Below are 16853 nucleotides of genomic sequence, written 5' to 3' on the forward strand. Positions count from 1 at the left end.
TCACATCATTGACCCCAATAACGTAGCTGATATACTGTATCAGTAACTCTACATTCTTAGTGGATTGAGAGCAGTCTAAATTTCAAACTCTGAGTTTATATTTATAGATGTTATTATGAGTGAAGTTTTTATGTGTACTACTGTTCACAAGTTTGGGGTCAGTAATTTTTTTTTTCTCCCAATTATTTTATTTAGCAAAAATTTATTATTATTAAATATTATTAGTAGTAGTATTATTAGTATTATTAAAGATGTATAAATTGATCAAAAGTGACTGAAGACATTTATAATGTTACAAAATATTTCTATTTTAAAGAAATTCTGTTCTTTTGAACTTTCTATTCATCAAAGAATCCTGAAAAAAATGCATCATGGTTTCCACAAAAATATTAAGCAGCACAAATGTTTTCAACATTGATAGGCATTTTTTCTCAAACAGCAAATCAGCTTATTAGAATGATTTCTGAAGGGTCATGTGACACTGAAGACTGGAGTAATGATGCTGAAAATTCAGCTTTGATCACAGGAATAAATTACATTTAAAAAAAAAATAGAACATTTTAAATCGTAATAGGCTAATTTTGAAAAGTTGAGGTTGAAAAATTTATGAGGTCAGCAGGAATAAAGCTGTTTTGAGGCAGAGCAAGTCAGACTGTTTTTTTTTTTTTTCTTCAGAATAATGTGATAAATCGTATCACACAAAAGTAAAAAGGTCAGTTTTGATTTCATGTCGACTTTAAACATTCAGGATTCGCTTTGACAGAAAGAAATGCAACACTTACTGAGATGGATGGAGTGAGACTGAGAAACAGGTGGAATGGAAAAAGATATCAAACTTACTTAGACTGATACGAGTGTGTATTAATGCAGCATGGGTGAAACAGACCGTGACTGTGTGTGTGTGTATGTGAGAGAGTATACAAAGATAAGGAATCTCTCTGTCTGTTTTCTCTCACACACCGGAGGCCCCGACATGTGCGTCCGCTCACCGTTAACAGGCTGTCAGAGCGGGTCTCATTGCTGGGATGCTTTGAATCTATCACATCTTAACTTAAGCACAGACGGGCACATTGTGTCCGCCAGCTCAAATGCGCATCTCTGCTGCGGGTTAAAGGGAGACTGTGCTGTTTATCAGAGAGCTGCTATTTTTAAGAGCCGCACATTGAGTCGTATCTCAGTGAGCTGTCAAGTGACGACAGCCTCTCCCTCCTCTTTCCCATCCCTCTCTCTCTCTCTCTCTCTCTCTCTCTCTCTCTCTCTCTCTCTCGGTGTCCGTCCATTCCCCCGTGTGGTAAATCACCGGCTCATCATATGTTCAGTGAAGAGTCAATACAGATTCACAGAGATGCAGGGCTGAAAAAAGGAAGTAGGCATGTCTAAAGAGGAAGGATTAATCTATGAATTCAGGTGGAACAGACGTACTGATGGAGGTTTTCAGTATGAAGTGTGAGAAATGTATGTGTTGTGCGTGTGGATCAAGTTTACTCTACATTATGGGGACAAAATATGTGTGTTTGTGTGTGTGTGGACTAATGATAAGTGTCAAGCACAGGTTAGGAGAAGAGGGTTTCTCTGTGGAGAAACATCCAGTCCTTTGAGTATATAGATGACCTCTTCATTGACCCCTTACAAACACACATTTAAATGCTCTTGCTCACTGTACTGAGATGTTAGAAGTGTAGTTGTGAATCGGATTCACCCAAACATTCATTGACTTAAAAATGGAAGTTAATAGTTTTCTTTTCGATTTCATTCATTTTCTGCAGTTTATTAATAGTAGAAAGGGAAAAGAATATACAATACACTTTTTTGAACACTTTAGCATTGAGAAATCCAGTTCATTTTAGAGAATTTTAGCAATCTGTTTGGAATGTCCATCCATCCATCCATCCATCCATCCATCCATCCATCCATCCATCCATCCATGTTTACCCCTCTATTTATCCATCCATCCATCCATCCATCCATCCATCCATCCATGTTTACCCCTCTATTTATCCATCCATCCATCCATCCATCCATCCATCCATCCATCCATCCATCCATGTTTACCCCTCTATTTATCCATCCATCCATCCATCCATCCATCCATCCATCCATCCATCCATCCATCCATCCATCCATCCATCCACCTATCCATCCATCCATCCATCCATCCATCCATCCATCCGTTCACATGTTTACTCCATCCATCCATACAACTATCCATCCAACATCCATCCGTTCACGTTTACTCCATCCATCCATCCATCCATCCATCCATCCATCCATCCATCCATCCATCCATCCATCCACGTCTACCCCTTTATCCCCCCATCCATCCATCCGTTCATGTTTACTCCATCCATCCATCCATCCGTTCATATGTTTACTCCATCCATCCATGCATCCATCCATCCATCCATCCGTTCATATGTTTACTCCATCCATCCATTTATCCAACTACCCATCCACCATCCATCTGTTCGTTTACCCCATCCATCCATCCATCCATCCATCCATCCATCCGTTCATGTTTACTCCATCCATCCATCCGTTCATGTTTACTCCATCCATCCATCCATCCATCCATCCGTACATGTTTACTCCATCCATCCATCCATCCATCCATCCATCCATCCATCCATCCATCCATCTACCCATCCACCATTAATCTGTTCATGTTTACCCCATCCATCCATCCATCCATCCATCCATCCGTTCACGTTTACCCCTTTATCCCCCCATCCATCCATCCATCCATCCATCCATCCATCCATCCATCCATCCATCCATCCATCCATCCATCCATCCATCCATCCATCCGTTCACATGTTTACTCCATCCATCCATTTATCCAACTACCCATTCACCATTCATCTGTTCATTTACTCCCATCCATCCATCCATCCATCCATCCATCCATCCATCCATCCATCCATCCATCCATCCATCCATCCATCCATCCATCCATCCATCCATCCATCCATCCATCCATCCATCCATCCATCCATCCATCCGTTCATTTTTACTCCATCCGTCCGTCCGTCCGTCCTGTTATTCCACCACATACCACCTCAATCATGTATTACTATATTTTTTTTATTGCCGATAACAGATAAATGGACATAACTTTGTTTACTACTTTGGTGAAAATAAATAAAAACCTCTAAAATTAATAGTATGTACAGTATGCTAGAATGATTAACTGTATGATAAAATAAAACCAAATTAATATTTTTTTTTTATTCTTTAACCCCAAATGCTGTAGAAAGCAGTTTATTGTTTGAATAATAATAATAAAAAGCTGGCTCATGTATGAATTTTGCACTTTGGCTGCATTTTCTGCATTCATTTGCAGAATGGATTTCATTCTGGTAAAATGTGTTGAACAGACCAAGGAGCCGTGGACGTGTAGAACTTTTTGTATGTCGTACATACTAACTCTGTGTAAATCTGCAGAGCTTTTCCATGCAGGGCTTGGGGATCTGGTGTTTAGCAGCATGTGTCAAGGCCTTGTGTGTCATTTAGAAATAAAGATCATCTCACTGGACGTCCATATTGTTATGGATATTCATACACACAGGCTCCCATGTGCAATCAAATGATGCGCTCATGTCGTGCGCTCCTCGGATTTGATTGATGGCTGAAGATAATGGCTCACAAACAAACTCTCCCTCCCCCCACCCGCCCGCCCACCATGAATAAGGCAACACCTCTCTCTCGCTGCTCTCCCTCTCGCTCTCAGAGCAGACAGCAGGGGGGAAGACATCTGACATTTATTCAATACCATCAGTAGCTCTGTAGTGGCACTGCTGAGAGAAGGAGGGAAAAATTATGATCGGCGGTTACTTAAGCTAAAAGCTACATGGTGTCAGATGGAGGCAGCACTTAAAGAAATCCACGAGTGGAGATTTCTCTTCTGTCTTTTCTTTTTTCTGGGTCGGCTCGACACATTCACCTTTTCCGAAATGGTTGCTTGCGCACAGCCGCACTGAGTTTTTTAATAAAAGCTTGAAGCGGAGGAATTCTCTGTTAATAATGCAGAACAAAAGCGACATTGTGAGGGCCGGACAGCACGTGTATACATGTGTATGCGTGCAAAAGAGGCCATGCCACATAGACAGGACTCTGTCGCTGTGAACGCTTGACCTTTCTTTGGTGGCGTCCCAGGAGTCAGCATTTTGGAAAAACACACCTTTTGTTTACTGTCATTAGCTGATCTGAGGTCATCTTTTATAGCGGCCCCCTTGAAAAAAGCAATTCAGAATTTAATAGTCCAATTTGGGTAAAGAGACAGGCCTATAATTTTCCTAATTTTCTCTAATATACTTGAGGGGGATACTGTAGGCCTACAAATAGTAGAAAGCAGGGTTAACTTGCCAACATAAATCCCGAACTCTCTGTCGATTAAACTAACCCTTTCTTACTCAAGGTTATCGGTTCCAAAACCGTTGTTCACGGTGAATACGCAAAGACATTCTCAACAGAGCGTCGATTTCATAAGTCACCATGGAAATGGACGCTAAGAAGCATCGTGCCATTTTCTTTTCTTTGTTTGTTTAAAGCCGATTTACACTTATGTAAATATCGCCACCTACCGGGCAGTAGTGCAGTCATTTTTTAAATCTTATCTTTTAATCTTTAATCAGTTTTTATTACAGTGAACATAAATCATAGTGTTTGAATGTAATTCATTTTTCCAGGAGCTCATTGCTTCTACCTTCAGTTAAACTGCTAACAGTGATTGTAAATGAATTGCCTAAATTATTACATTATTTGCTAACTGCATTCTTTAAATTGTAATGTTGACAAGCATTCTCTGTAAAGCTGCTTTGAAATGAAACATATCGTGAAAAGCGCTATACAAATAAATGTGAATTGAATTGTTTGTTTGGTGTATATATACAGGGCTTGACATTACCTTTTTTGCTCACCAGCCACTGTGACTAGTGGTTTTCTAAAGTTACTAGCCACTTAGCATATTCACTGGCTACAATTTTGACATCGATACCATGGGGAAAAACTGCCATATAGATATTTTTAATATTATCTCATAATTTGGCAACAGGTATATTAGGCTGCTGTCACTTTAAGACCTGATGCTCAGATCCATTATACTCTTACACAAGTGTTTTCTTTCTCAACTGTTTGCTTAAAACATAACTTCATGTGTTTACGTGAACACTCGCTAGACCGGCATTTTGACATTATTTTGTGTGTATTTGACTGTTTAAATGCAAAAAAAGCAGTGAAAAAGAACTCAATTTAGTACTGAGAGGTGGCTTTATGGCACAGTTTGGGTGTGAGCACAAAATCTGCGGGAATGAGTCAAATTATGCTCAACACACTCAATCCCATGCTGAAATTTAAGCCCTGTAACACCAACAATATTCCTCCGGATCGAACGAAAAGAGTGAGTGAGGGGAGGCGGGTTTGTGTCAACATGCTGTCGGAGAGATGAGAGAGAGAGAGAATTGGAAGCTTTTCAGATCATTTCAGTATCAATATGTATTGAAAAATCTATATTTTTGACAAAAATACATTTCACTTAAGTTTATTATTATTTAAGATGCCTTTTTAAAAGACTGAGAATAAGTTGCTATGGCTACTTTCTTACCCTGAAAGTTATCTTAGTTTTTGCAACAGAAAGTTGAGGTCATACATTTACTTATCCATAAACTTAGCTGGGTATGTGGCATAACAGGTGTCTATTTTTTTGCAGGCTTGTTTTGCAAAATTTCTTCACCCCAAAATGAAAATCATTTATTCAGCCTCAAGTTGTTCCCAACCCGTATGAGTTTCTTTCTTCTGCTGAACACAAAAGAAGATATTTTGAAGAATGTTGGAAAACAAAGAGTTCCTGGGCCCCATTTTTTTTTTTTTTTTTTACTCCCATACTGTGGAAGTCAACTGTTTGGTTACCCATATTCTTAAAAATATTTTCTTTTGTGTTCAGCAGAAGAAAGAAATTCATACAGGTTGAGTGTGAGTAAATGTAATTTTTGGGTGAACTATAACTTTATTGCCAATTCTTTCCCTCTATCTTTGTTTTTTTTTTTTTCTTTGGCCACAGATTATTAAACACTTCATCCATTCTGAAATTCAACTAGCCAACCAGTAGGTGGTTGGAGACATTTGTCCTAATTTCTTGGCGTCGCCCCGGTTGCACCACCCTGCACTTGGCGTGCCTCAACCCTCTAGCGAAACAGCTAGTTATAGTTAACAATAGTCTTCGTCTAACAATCGCAATCAAGATAATGGAACACAGTGTGAGACAAGCCTGTGAGGAAAAAAACAGCCCTAGCACGGCCAAAGCCTTTCCCAAATTAAAAGCATTGGCCTTTAATCTGAGAAATATTGGATGGCTTTATAAGAAAGAGTGATGACTGAACATACATACCTGAAAATGTCAGGTATGACCTTGCCTGTACTGAAATGCAGTACAATATAAAGGCAATACAAGCTTTACTGACATCATCTGTGGAATGATATCACAGAAAATAATTTAAACTTCAGTTTTATACCTCAGTCTGTAAAAATGTTGACAAATGCACTTTAAGTGGAAAGCTAAGGGGCAGTCATAATAATTTACTTGTATTTGTATTTGTACAAAACATGCATGTAAAATCTTTCATTTGATATTATTTCATGTGTGTGTGTGTGAGTGTGTATGTATACACATATATACTGTACAAAAGAATTGTTGGTTTAACTTAAAGTAAGTTACATGGTTGCCTTAAAATTTTGAGTTCATTGAAATTAAAAATTTGAGTTAATACAATGAAGGCGATTGGTTTAATCAACAGAAACTCAAAATATTATGCTATTAATTATTTAAATGTGATAAATGAAATGTAAAATGTGTGTTTTTTTTTCTATTGTTTGAAATATTATTTCTATGTTGCATGTAATTTGTATTGCATATTATTTGTTTTTTGAAATAACTTTTCATTCAGCAAGGATGCATTCAATTGATTAAACTTTCTATTCATCAAAGAATCCTGAAAAAACACATTTAATGGTTTCCAAACAAACAAACTTTTTTCACCTATGATAATAATACAAAATATTTCTTTAGCACATATGTGACACTTAAGACTGGAGTAATGATTCTGAAAATTCAGCTTTGCATCACAGGAATAAATTACATTTTAATATATATTAAAATAGAAAACTTATTATTTTACAGTATTACTGTTTGGCGAGTGTGAGAGAGTTCTTTCAAAAACTTTTGAATGCTGGTGTATGTCTTATTTTTCATGCTTTTTCTTTATTTTACATATTTTACATAGATGAAGTGTTAATGCAGTAACTGTTCAGTAAATCGGCGCCACATATACTTCTGGTCCGCTCTAGTGTACACTAATTAGTTTAGTCGTATAACACTGAGAGCAAAGTGCGGAATGAAATCAGCTGTAGTTGTCTGACTGTGAGAATAGAGCTTTAGTTGGTGGCAGTTTGAGACCAGACAGCTTCACGCAAAGTGTGTGTGTGTGTGCACGTTTGCAAGAGAAAGGATTTCAGTAGTATTGGTTGAATGCATGGACATATGGAGACTGACTCCTCTTGGGCATCAGCGGGTACCAGGAGCCCCATCATCCTCTCTGTCTGTCTCTCTCCCTCACGCTGTCTCACTCTCGCTGTCTGTCTCTCTGAGCTGGCACACTGGTAGCTCCTCTCCCTGGGATACTCAAGCCTTTCAAACATGAGTAATTGATGAATTGTATGCAATATGCAAATGTGAATGCATAAATCTCCTGACTGACAGCTTAATTTATGTGAGCCTTTAAGAATGCAGGATTAGATTTTAATTAAATATCTTCAAAGGCACCCTGACTCGTACATTTTTCTCTTGCCTCAGCTGCCGTCTTTGTTGTTGTTTAAACCGTTTTCCATTATAATTTTGGAAATCTGATTTTGTTTTCCCTCTGTGTCCTCCCGCACCCCCTCCGGCCACGGTCCTACCCTCGGCCTTTGCGCCTTCTTGGGCTCGATTTTATTACGAACGGTTGTCGTCGAAAAAGAGAACAAAGTTTGATTCCACGAACTAACACTTAGACACTCGAGCCACGCCCCCACTCAGCTGAAAGGGGTGTGGTTTGATTCACCTACCACGGAGCTTCCGTGTGGCCCCGCCTCTGTCTTTTCAGCCACATTGTCTCAGCGAGACAAGCAGGTGTCGCCTGTTCATGAATATTGAATAAGGCCATTTAAAAGATGACAAGGGCACATTTACGAAGCTGGGAGAGAATAAAAAGTGCTTAGTAACCCAGTTTTCGCCGGTCCCCAGCAGAGCGCGATGCTGTCGCCGGGGATTTGGGCAGAGTGATTGGTTGCGACGAGCGCACTGACAGGGTTTTCTTCTCCGGCGTGTGGAACGTGCAGTAACGTGTGAATGACTTTTCACTGCCATCTGTTCCTCCAGCCCGATGGGATACGGGAAAGAGAGGAGAGTGTATGCGTGTGTGTGCGATTGTATACTCGCTGCTCTTCACTGTCTGTCGTGGCTGTAGGGAACGCACATGGGCATCATGCCTGCAAGTGGGAAAGGGAGATGAAAAATATTCCCATACCAGGGAATTCTCAGGGTGTGAAAGGCTCCATTACAGTCAGATTGACTAAAGCATTGAGCGGTTCACAGGGAGTCGACTCGATATACTGACAAGCAGCCTTCAATAGACCTGCGCTGCAAACGGATAATAGACACAAAGCCAGGACAGTCTGATTATGAGTGTTCATATTTTGGTTTTGCCTCATAAATCCTATTCTTTTATAGTAAGAACCCGAGAAAATGTATAGTGTCGCTCCTAAATTATTGGATACTTATTAACAATTCGGAAGAGATTGTACAATTGTGTAAACTTCGAAAAAGGTGGTATTCCTCTTACTAGCGAAGTTACGTTTTATAAACTTTTATGAATTCTGCAATATTGTAGTTCAGTATTTGAAATGATGGCTACAACAACTAGTCTATAAGATGTATTAAAGGGGACATATCATGCAAATCTGACTTTTTGTTTGCGCTGTAATCGGGTGCCCGGTGCATCTACCAACCCAGAAAATGTGAAAAAGCACAACCCAGTAACTTTGTTTTGGCAAGTCTTTCTCTGCAAGCATGTGAAAAAACGAGCCTCTCAGATTGCGCTCCCCTTATTATAATATTACCGACAACGGTGTACCAGTTCTAACGCCATGGCAAAAGTTCGAGCTAAGCATGCTAACTGTTCTGTTGTTGGCTGCACAGACGAGCACAGAACACTATTTAGAGTCACGTAAGCTTGGATAGTCTGCAAGTTGACCCTGGCAAGCTTATTGCTCAAAAAAGAGTGTTTCTGTCTGAGCGATATTTTGGAAAAAAAAAAACATTAGACCATTCACAGCATTTGATAGCAATCATAAATGTTAGCCCGGTGTGTATGGCTCTGTTTGGTTGGCGTTCATACGGGTTTTGCAAAAAAGATTAACATGCCGGCACATGCTAGCCGACGAGTTGAATCAACTCCACAGTAACTACATTAAATTATCCGCTAACCATTGAGAAACGTCCAGTTGTATTCTAAAAGTTGTAACTTCTTCCTGAGTGTCGACTCCGGTTTGAACAATGTAAGGCTGAACACCGTTACTGACAATCCTCATTTTGGCTGCGTGAGATTCTCCAGCTTTGTTGTTGTTGAGCAACCGAAGCATGAGCTCTTAAAGCTCCGCCCTCTTTTGGAAAGGGGGCCATTGGAAAGGGAGCTGCGGCTCATTTGCATTTAAAGGGACACACACAAAAATGACACACCCAAATAGGGGCAAATTTGACACGCTATAATAAATAACTATTAAACGTGTTAAATTGTATTCAAATTGCTCAATTATTTTTTCCAATAAATGTATTTATTTCTTTCCATCTTTTATCCGCATTGCTACCATACACAGATCATTACCGAAATGCCTTAAAATGGCTGAACATAAAAAATAAAATACATTATACAGCCTAGTATAGAATGTTCACTTCATTTGGACAATATTTCCTTCACTAAGGAGATTTTCAATTTTCATAATCAAAAAGGTGCTTGAGAATAGCTGTAATTATCAGCATAATTAAAAACATTTTCTTTGCAAAGTGAACATTTAATCTTCCGTTTACACAATAAGTGCATTGACATGTACAACAAAATGCTGCTAACAATAAAAATCTCATTATGAACAAAAACCACATAAAACCATAAGGTTTTGAAATCATTGGATTCCCTTTTTTATGTCAAAAGGTTGGGAAGTGCAGAGCAAAATCAACGCAAGTTCTCAAACGTGCTTTAAAAACAGTTTAAAACAAAAGCATTTGCGTGACCTTTCATTTTCATGTTAATAGGCATAATTAGTGTAAGATCATGCAATAATTATTGTGTCTGGAAATAAACTTTTAATCCAAAATGTGATGATCTAAATAGTTGCAGCGCTACGTCAACGCTATATCCTTGTTTGTAGTAATCATACCAAGTCACATATTTCCACACAATTAGAATTCCAGTACTTTTTTCTGGAACATTGTGTCAAGTACATGACGACTATACCTTTCCAAAAGTGCTCTTGAAAATGAAAGGATGGGTTTTATATAAGGGAAGCACCTGTCACGAGCGAGGAAAGAACTGCTCGGCCTCTAACAATACCCAGTCAAAGTGGAGCTAAATAAGAAAATAGCTTTAAGAGTCCCGCGGGAGTCAAGTGCCTGTTCACGCACAATCGCCTGACTGCAGATTTCTAACGACTCCAGCATGTTGGCTTTTTTTTCTATCTTGTATTTCGGGCACGCCTCGATTAGGAATGCTGAAAAGGAGCAAGTGAGTCAGATGCTCCAAATGAGGAAAGAAAGAACTCTTCTTGTTCTTCAACACACGTCGACGTAGAGCTTTAAAGGAAATGGTTTTCCACCTCGTTTTAAGCACGACCGGAAACGTCTGCTTTTCTTTTCACTGATGTGCGATTTCAAGTTAGTAGCTGACCGTCTTCAAAGGCGGGATCTTTTGACATTTAGCTGATTTTTCTTCCTGCACTGCATTGACCTCACGGAATCGTTTGCTGCCCCACCATGCTGTTTTCTAATTTGCTTTCCTCAAAGGAAATGGAGTTGTGTTATCGGAACACTGAGGTAATTGATTGTTTTCCAACGTGGCTTTTGTCAGAATGATGTAAAAACCAACTTTAAAACAAACTCAGGCCTTAGCACACAAAGGTCTGTGCGGATATTTTTAAATAATGAATGTCATTTGCAACCTTTTAATAGGTTTCTTTCTCACCTGTGGCCTGGTGGTTAGCATAACATGGTGTTCTCGATGTCTCAATCCCCCACTACTTTCTCTGCCAATAAAATCACTGCATAAAAAGTATGTTTTTCAGTGAAACAAAACGAGACTGAAAAGTAGTTTGTCAAACTCTCCCAGAATCAAAGACTCCATTAATTTCATCTGCACTGGAGAGGAATTGTGGTGTGGCAAACTGTGCTGACGTTTTTTTTTTACAGTACAGTTAACTCCATCGACTGCTCTCCACTTACAGGGACTACAACAGCTAAAGTGATTCATGTTGATTGCCTCTCTTTTTCACCACGCTCCACTGTTCATAGTTTTTAATTAGATTAGTAATGCGATGGTCCAAAGTGATTCCCATTTGCCACAGACCTTGACAAGCTTGTCAACAGATCAGCGAGTCAAACTGAAATATCTCGGGGCAGGAAAGGGAGGAAGGCCCATGTGGTGACGTATAGACAGAACTTGATGCTAAAGAGGTCGTTTGAAGTTTACCATTGATCCTCTTGGCTTGTAGTAAAGATGCTGTTTATTGGTATCGTTTTACTGCAGTATTGCTTCAAGTCTGAAATGTAAGTACTTAAAAATATGCATAAGTGCACTACTAAGGTCTTGAAGAAAGAATGAAGGTGAATCTGAGAGTGATGGAAGTACAGTTTAGGCCAAGGGTTGAAACTTAATGGCAAACAACCCCAAATATGACGATCCCCTTTCTAAAATATAAAGTCATCTATATAGTTTAAACATAGTAAATAATAGTAAGTGAGATAATATATGTTGTTTAAATCACTCCGTTAAAGGTGCAGTAGGTGATCTGGGAAATGCTAACTTTAGCCTGCAAAGCCACGCCTCCTCCAAAACACACACACACACACTCAGTAAAGCGTCACAAGAGATGGCGTTAAACTACCTCATGTCTCAATGCCTCATCAATAATGAACGTAAACAACTTGTACCTGACTGCTGCAGATTAATTTCGCTGTTGATACTGTTGACATGGAGTCTGAGGACGTGAACAGCTCCGGTTAGAACGTAACAGGTTGCCATCTCTTAATTACGCTAGTTATGGCGTGAACGCAGCGTAAGCTCGTTGTTTTGATACGGTAGGAACTGTGAAAGGTGGCTGCTGTTTGTTTGCGGTGCTGTTTGTTTGACGTATGATGTCTGCGCGAACAGGGTGTGCGAGGGAATGTAAAAACATATGTTGACAGGCAGGTAGGACCGAATATAAAGATTGGATGAACATTTTAGGGTCCTGCGCCTTCCACATGTATTTATAAAAAAGTAAATTTCGACTGGTTAACAGTGATTGCTATCAGGATATGAGGAGACTTTCAACCAGTAGAACAAAAAAAATAAATTTCGGAATCACCTATTGCACCAATTAAGGTCAAGTATGTCGTTTCTGTGACACTAGTGGCACCTAGCAGAATAACAAAAATAAAGCATATTTTACAATGCCCCTTTCATGTGTCACGTAATACTTTAGCCGTGTGTCATGAGTTGAGTAATAATAAACCCATCCAGAGTATCTGCACCAGGTGCATTATAGACAACATGGGCCACAGCTGTTTGAGGTGGTGTACACTGACTGGACATGTCAAAGTAAAAAATATGAACTGGAACATCTGTCTTTCTGAACATGTGCATGATGATGTTGAAGCGTCCATTGTAGTGCGCTTTGATGTATTTATGACCTGTTTAATATTTGAAGGTCTAAATGAAGCAAAATTTTCCTCACATTTCTGTGATCGATGCTTACTTTTCCTGTGTAACAAAAGATTTATATATAGAAAGACTGTGTACTCATATCACTTATGAATGGGAGAAAGTGCGACGTGCAATATGGCAGAATAAGTTTCGCCTTCTAAATAAAAGAGCCAATTGTTGATTGACGGTCATCGCATCACTGCAGTCGCGGTTAGAAGCTCCGTTTGCTACAGACCATATATGCCAGAGAAACAACCGTTCTTACCTTAATTATGACAGGACAGTAAGTTGACAGGAAGCAAAGTTGGAGAGAGAGAGAGGGGGACGGGATCGGGAAAGGTCCATGAGCCGGGACTCAAACTAAGGCCGCCCGAAGCATGCTGCCCACTAGGCTATTGGCGCCAACTGAACTTCTGTTTTTGCGGTAGCTCTGTACTGTATATTTCTATGTCATCGCCATCCATGAGTAATTAGCTGGTTTAGTGGATTTATTCATTGTAGAGTTAATGAAAGTTATCATGAGCTTTGTAATATCAGTTGACCGGGAATATAACTTCATTCAAAAACTTAATTAAATTCTGGAGCTGATGATGTTTCAGTAGAGCAGTTGTTCTCCGCAATCAATGGCAAACTCACATTCAGATTCGACTCAAAAGTGTGTCACATGGATGTAAAACAGCAAATGCTGTTTCGTGACTTCAACTTCTGCTTCGGTTGAGGTCTGTGTATGTGCGCACACTGTATGCTGCCATGAATGACTTGTGAAACTTCTATGTAATACCATTAAGAATAACCTGCTCGCTGTGGTGTTCTTGCTCTTTGCTTCGCTATGATCAGTTTAGTGGTGATTCTGCTCTGGACTGTGTTTGTTAGCGCTGCTGTATTAATAGAATGGTGAAAAAGACTTGCTGCTTGATGTTCTTGGACATGATCCAATGATATGCAGCAGTTGAATTAGCATTTTGCTTTTCTGGCTTATTTTGCTCTGCCAGCACCCTTGCGCAGGGTTCGAACTGTCATGTACCTGTCTCTTTGATAGCCCCTCTCACAATGAAGTGTGAGAGATAAGTGTGTGTGTGTTTGTGTTTTGTGTTGAATAATTTGTCTAGCGTGTTGTACGTTAGCGGGAGTGTTTCTAAGACTGTGCTTGTTCATGTATCCATCATGACAGAGGATGATGTATAACCATATGTTTGTTGGTTGATGTGTGTGAATGTGTGTAAAATGTAGTAACTGTAGTGATTCTGCTCTGAAAGAAATTTGTTTTCATTGTTCTGCATGAAGAGATTGAATTTTCCATAAAATCACATTTACAGAATTTATTATAAGGCTCATTGACATGAAAGTTTCCACGATAAAGATAACGAAAAATGTTTTATGTGTCAGTTTCTTAGAAATGCACTCTTTGTATTCGGGTCAATGATGTGACGGGTAATTTTTTTTGTCCAAAGGCCTTAATAATAATAAAAAACAAAGATATGACATCCAAAGTATGTAATGTTGTACAACTCAATCTCATTTATTGAATCCAAAAGGTTTTAATTATATTTTGCTACATATAAAAGGTATTACATATAAAAGGTATAGGATTTTAAAGTGTCAAAAGGTCATTTGGTTTAACCGTCCAAAGGCCAATACAGCCATTTAATTTGTGATTAAAATATCTTAAAATATTATAAATGTATAATTTGTTATTCTGGCATGATTTTATAACATCATATATCAACATAGTGCAAAATGGTATTAAAATTATGTTTAGAAGTCGTTGCTTTATTATGAGAAAGAATGTCTGGAAAAATGAATTTCATTGATGTCATTCGGAGTAACCAATATAAAGGGACCATTTTGGATCAAGTCATGCGGTCAATATCATGTGACAGGATGTGACATCATTCAGTACAACCGCTATAAAACATGGAAAATGTTGTAATATTTTAAAAACTTGTACTAAATATAAAATGTTTGATTGTCCTTTTGCTAGCTAGCTAGATATCAGCCTGTTAGCACTGTTTGAAAATATCATAATTCGGTATAACCAAAAGTGTCATTCGGTAAAACCGAAATTTTAGTTGAACTGAAATTTTGTCCATCTTATAATAAATGACAAAAGCAGTGTTAATTGATTATACAAACCACATAATCTCATTGTTAAAACTTAAAAAAAAAAAAAATCATATCTCAATTATGTTTTTTATTTTTTTACACTTTTAAAAACCTTATTCGTCAATGACCCATTCATATTGGTTTTGAAAACTGCATTTCAAGGACAGTTTCAATTTAATGACACTAAAATGTCATGTGGTTACATAAAGTGAAAAAATAAGTTTTTCTCATAACTTGAATACATAATTGATCTTAAATATTATTTTCAAATATGTTCAAATAGTTAAAAGTTGTTGTTTTTTGTCATTAATGTCATTAAGTTTTTGGAGTTTTCCATTTTACAACCAGAAATAACTTAACCTTGTCATAAAAAAAAATCAAATTATGATGTTATTTATTTATTTATTTATTTAATTTTTTTTGAAAACTGCATTTCAAGAACAAATTCAATTTACTGACTCTAAAATGTAATGTGGTGTAACCCAGTAAAATATATATATATAAATAAATATATTTATATTTATATTTATATATATATATATATATATATATATATATATATATATATATATATATATATATATATATATATATATATATATATTACTAAATCTATTACTAAGAAGTGAAGAATTTTTTTAATAATTATTTTATGTTGTTTTTTCCATAAAGAATATTAATAAACAATTAACAATTATACCAAATCTTATCAAGAATGTCTTTATTTAACAAGGCTTTTGTTTTCATTATGATATCAAAACAGTTGTATTACCAGAAAAATATCAAAAATTAAAATATTCATAAATTAAAAAAAAAAACATGCTTATGAGTGATTGTATCATATTATTATCATGTTTTGAAGACATGGTTTGTATGAATTTCTTTTTAAATGTTTTTTTTTTTCCCCAAAAGTAGCCTATATTCATTTACGCGTTATCAGACGCATACACAGTCATGAGACCTTGTGACCTTCATGTCAAAGCCAAAATGCAGTTGCAAATGTACACTGAAAAAAGGGAATATTTTCACTCAGAAATTGCTAATTACAAAGAATCGCCAAGTAATGCATTGAATTAAACGTGAAATTTTGAAGTAGAAATACCGAAATAATATTTTCTTGTAAAACATACTCCAATAACCTTTATTTTATTTACTACTTCCAAAAAATCTCATGTCAATAAAACCCGCGTTGTCTGTTTTTTCTCTCCAGTTCTCGGCCTGGTCGTCCTCCCAAGCGTTCACTCGGTGTGGCGATGCAGGACAGCTCTCGTCTGCTTCCTCACAGCGTTCACGGGCTGCTCTCTCCGAGTCTGCTCTCCCCGACAGGTAAGACCACCTCTCGCTCCCCCACCTGGAAGACCTAAAAATACCCACCTCCCCCGTCAATGAACGACACGCTCAGACGGACACCAGTGTGTAAAACCCACGTACAGGAACATTTTTCCTTCTTCTTCGTCTGTGTAATCTGGATTTCTTTTTATTTTTATCTGTGCTGTCGGTCTCTTTTCCCATCTCTCTGGCTCTCCTCCTCCTCCTCCTCCCACTCTTCCACCTTCTGCAAATCAGCTCGTATTGATTTTCCCCCTCTGTCCTTCACTGGCCACCACTGCGTCTCAAACAGAGGTTAAACTATTGGATTTCTGTAGCCTCTTTGCTTTTTTCCTGTGCACGCATTTGCTTTCTCTCTTTCTCTCTCGTCATCCCTCTTTCATCTTTCCTTCCTTTGGAATACAATCCGTTTCAGAGGTATTGTTTGATCGCTTTTAGACC

The 16853-nt window shown here is 38.0% G+C and overlaps 1 protein-coding gene across 2 annotated transcripts in view; it reads left to right on the top strand.

The window, feature by feature from the left end:
• The window catches only part of dacha (dachshund a), a 198641-nt gene that overhangs the window by 76638 nt on the left and 105150 nt on the right, over positions 1 to 16853 (top strand). For both annotated transcript variants that reach the window (XM_067376764.1, XM_067376766.1), the window contains exon 2: positions 16294 to 16409. In XM_067376764.1, coding sequence (XP_067232865.1) covers positions 16294 to 16409 — 116 coding nt within the window. The remainder of the gene's footprint in view (positions 1 to 16293; positions 16410 to 16853) is intronic.

This window comes from Chanodichthys erythropterus, chromosome 22 (assembly GCF_024489055.1).
Source record: "Chanodichthys erythropterus isolate Z2021 chromosome 22, ASM2448905v1, whole genome shotgun sequence".
Lineage (NCBI taxonomy): Eukaryota > Metazoa > Chordata > Actinopteri > Cypriniformes > Xenocyprididae > Chanodichthys > Chanodichthys erythropterus.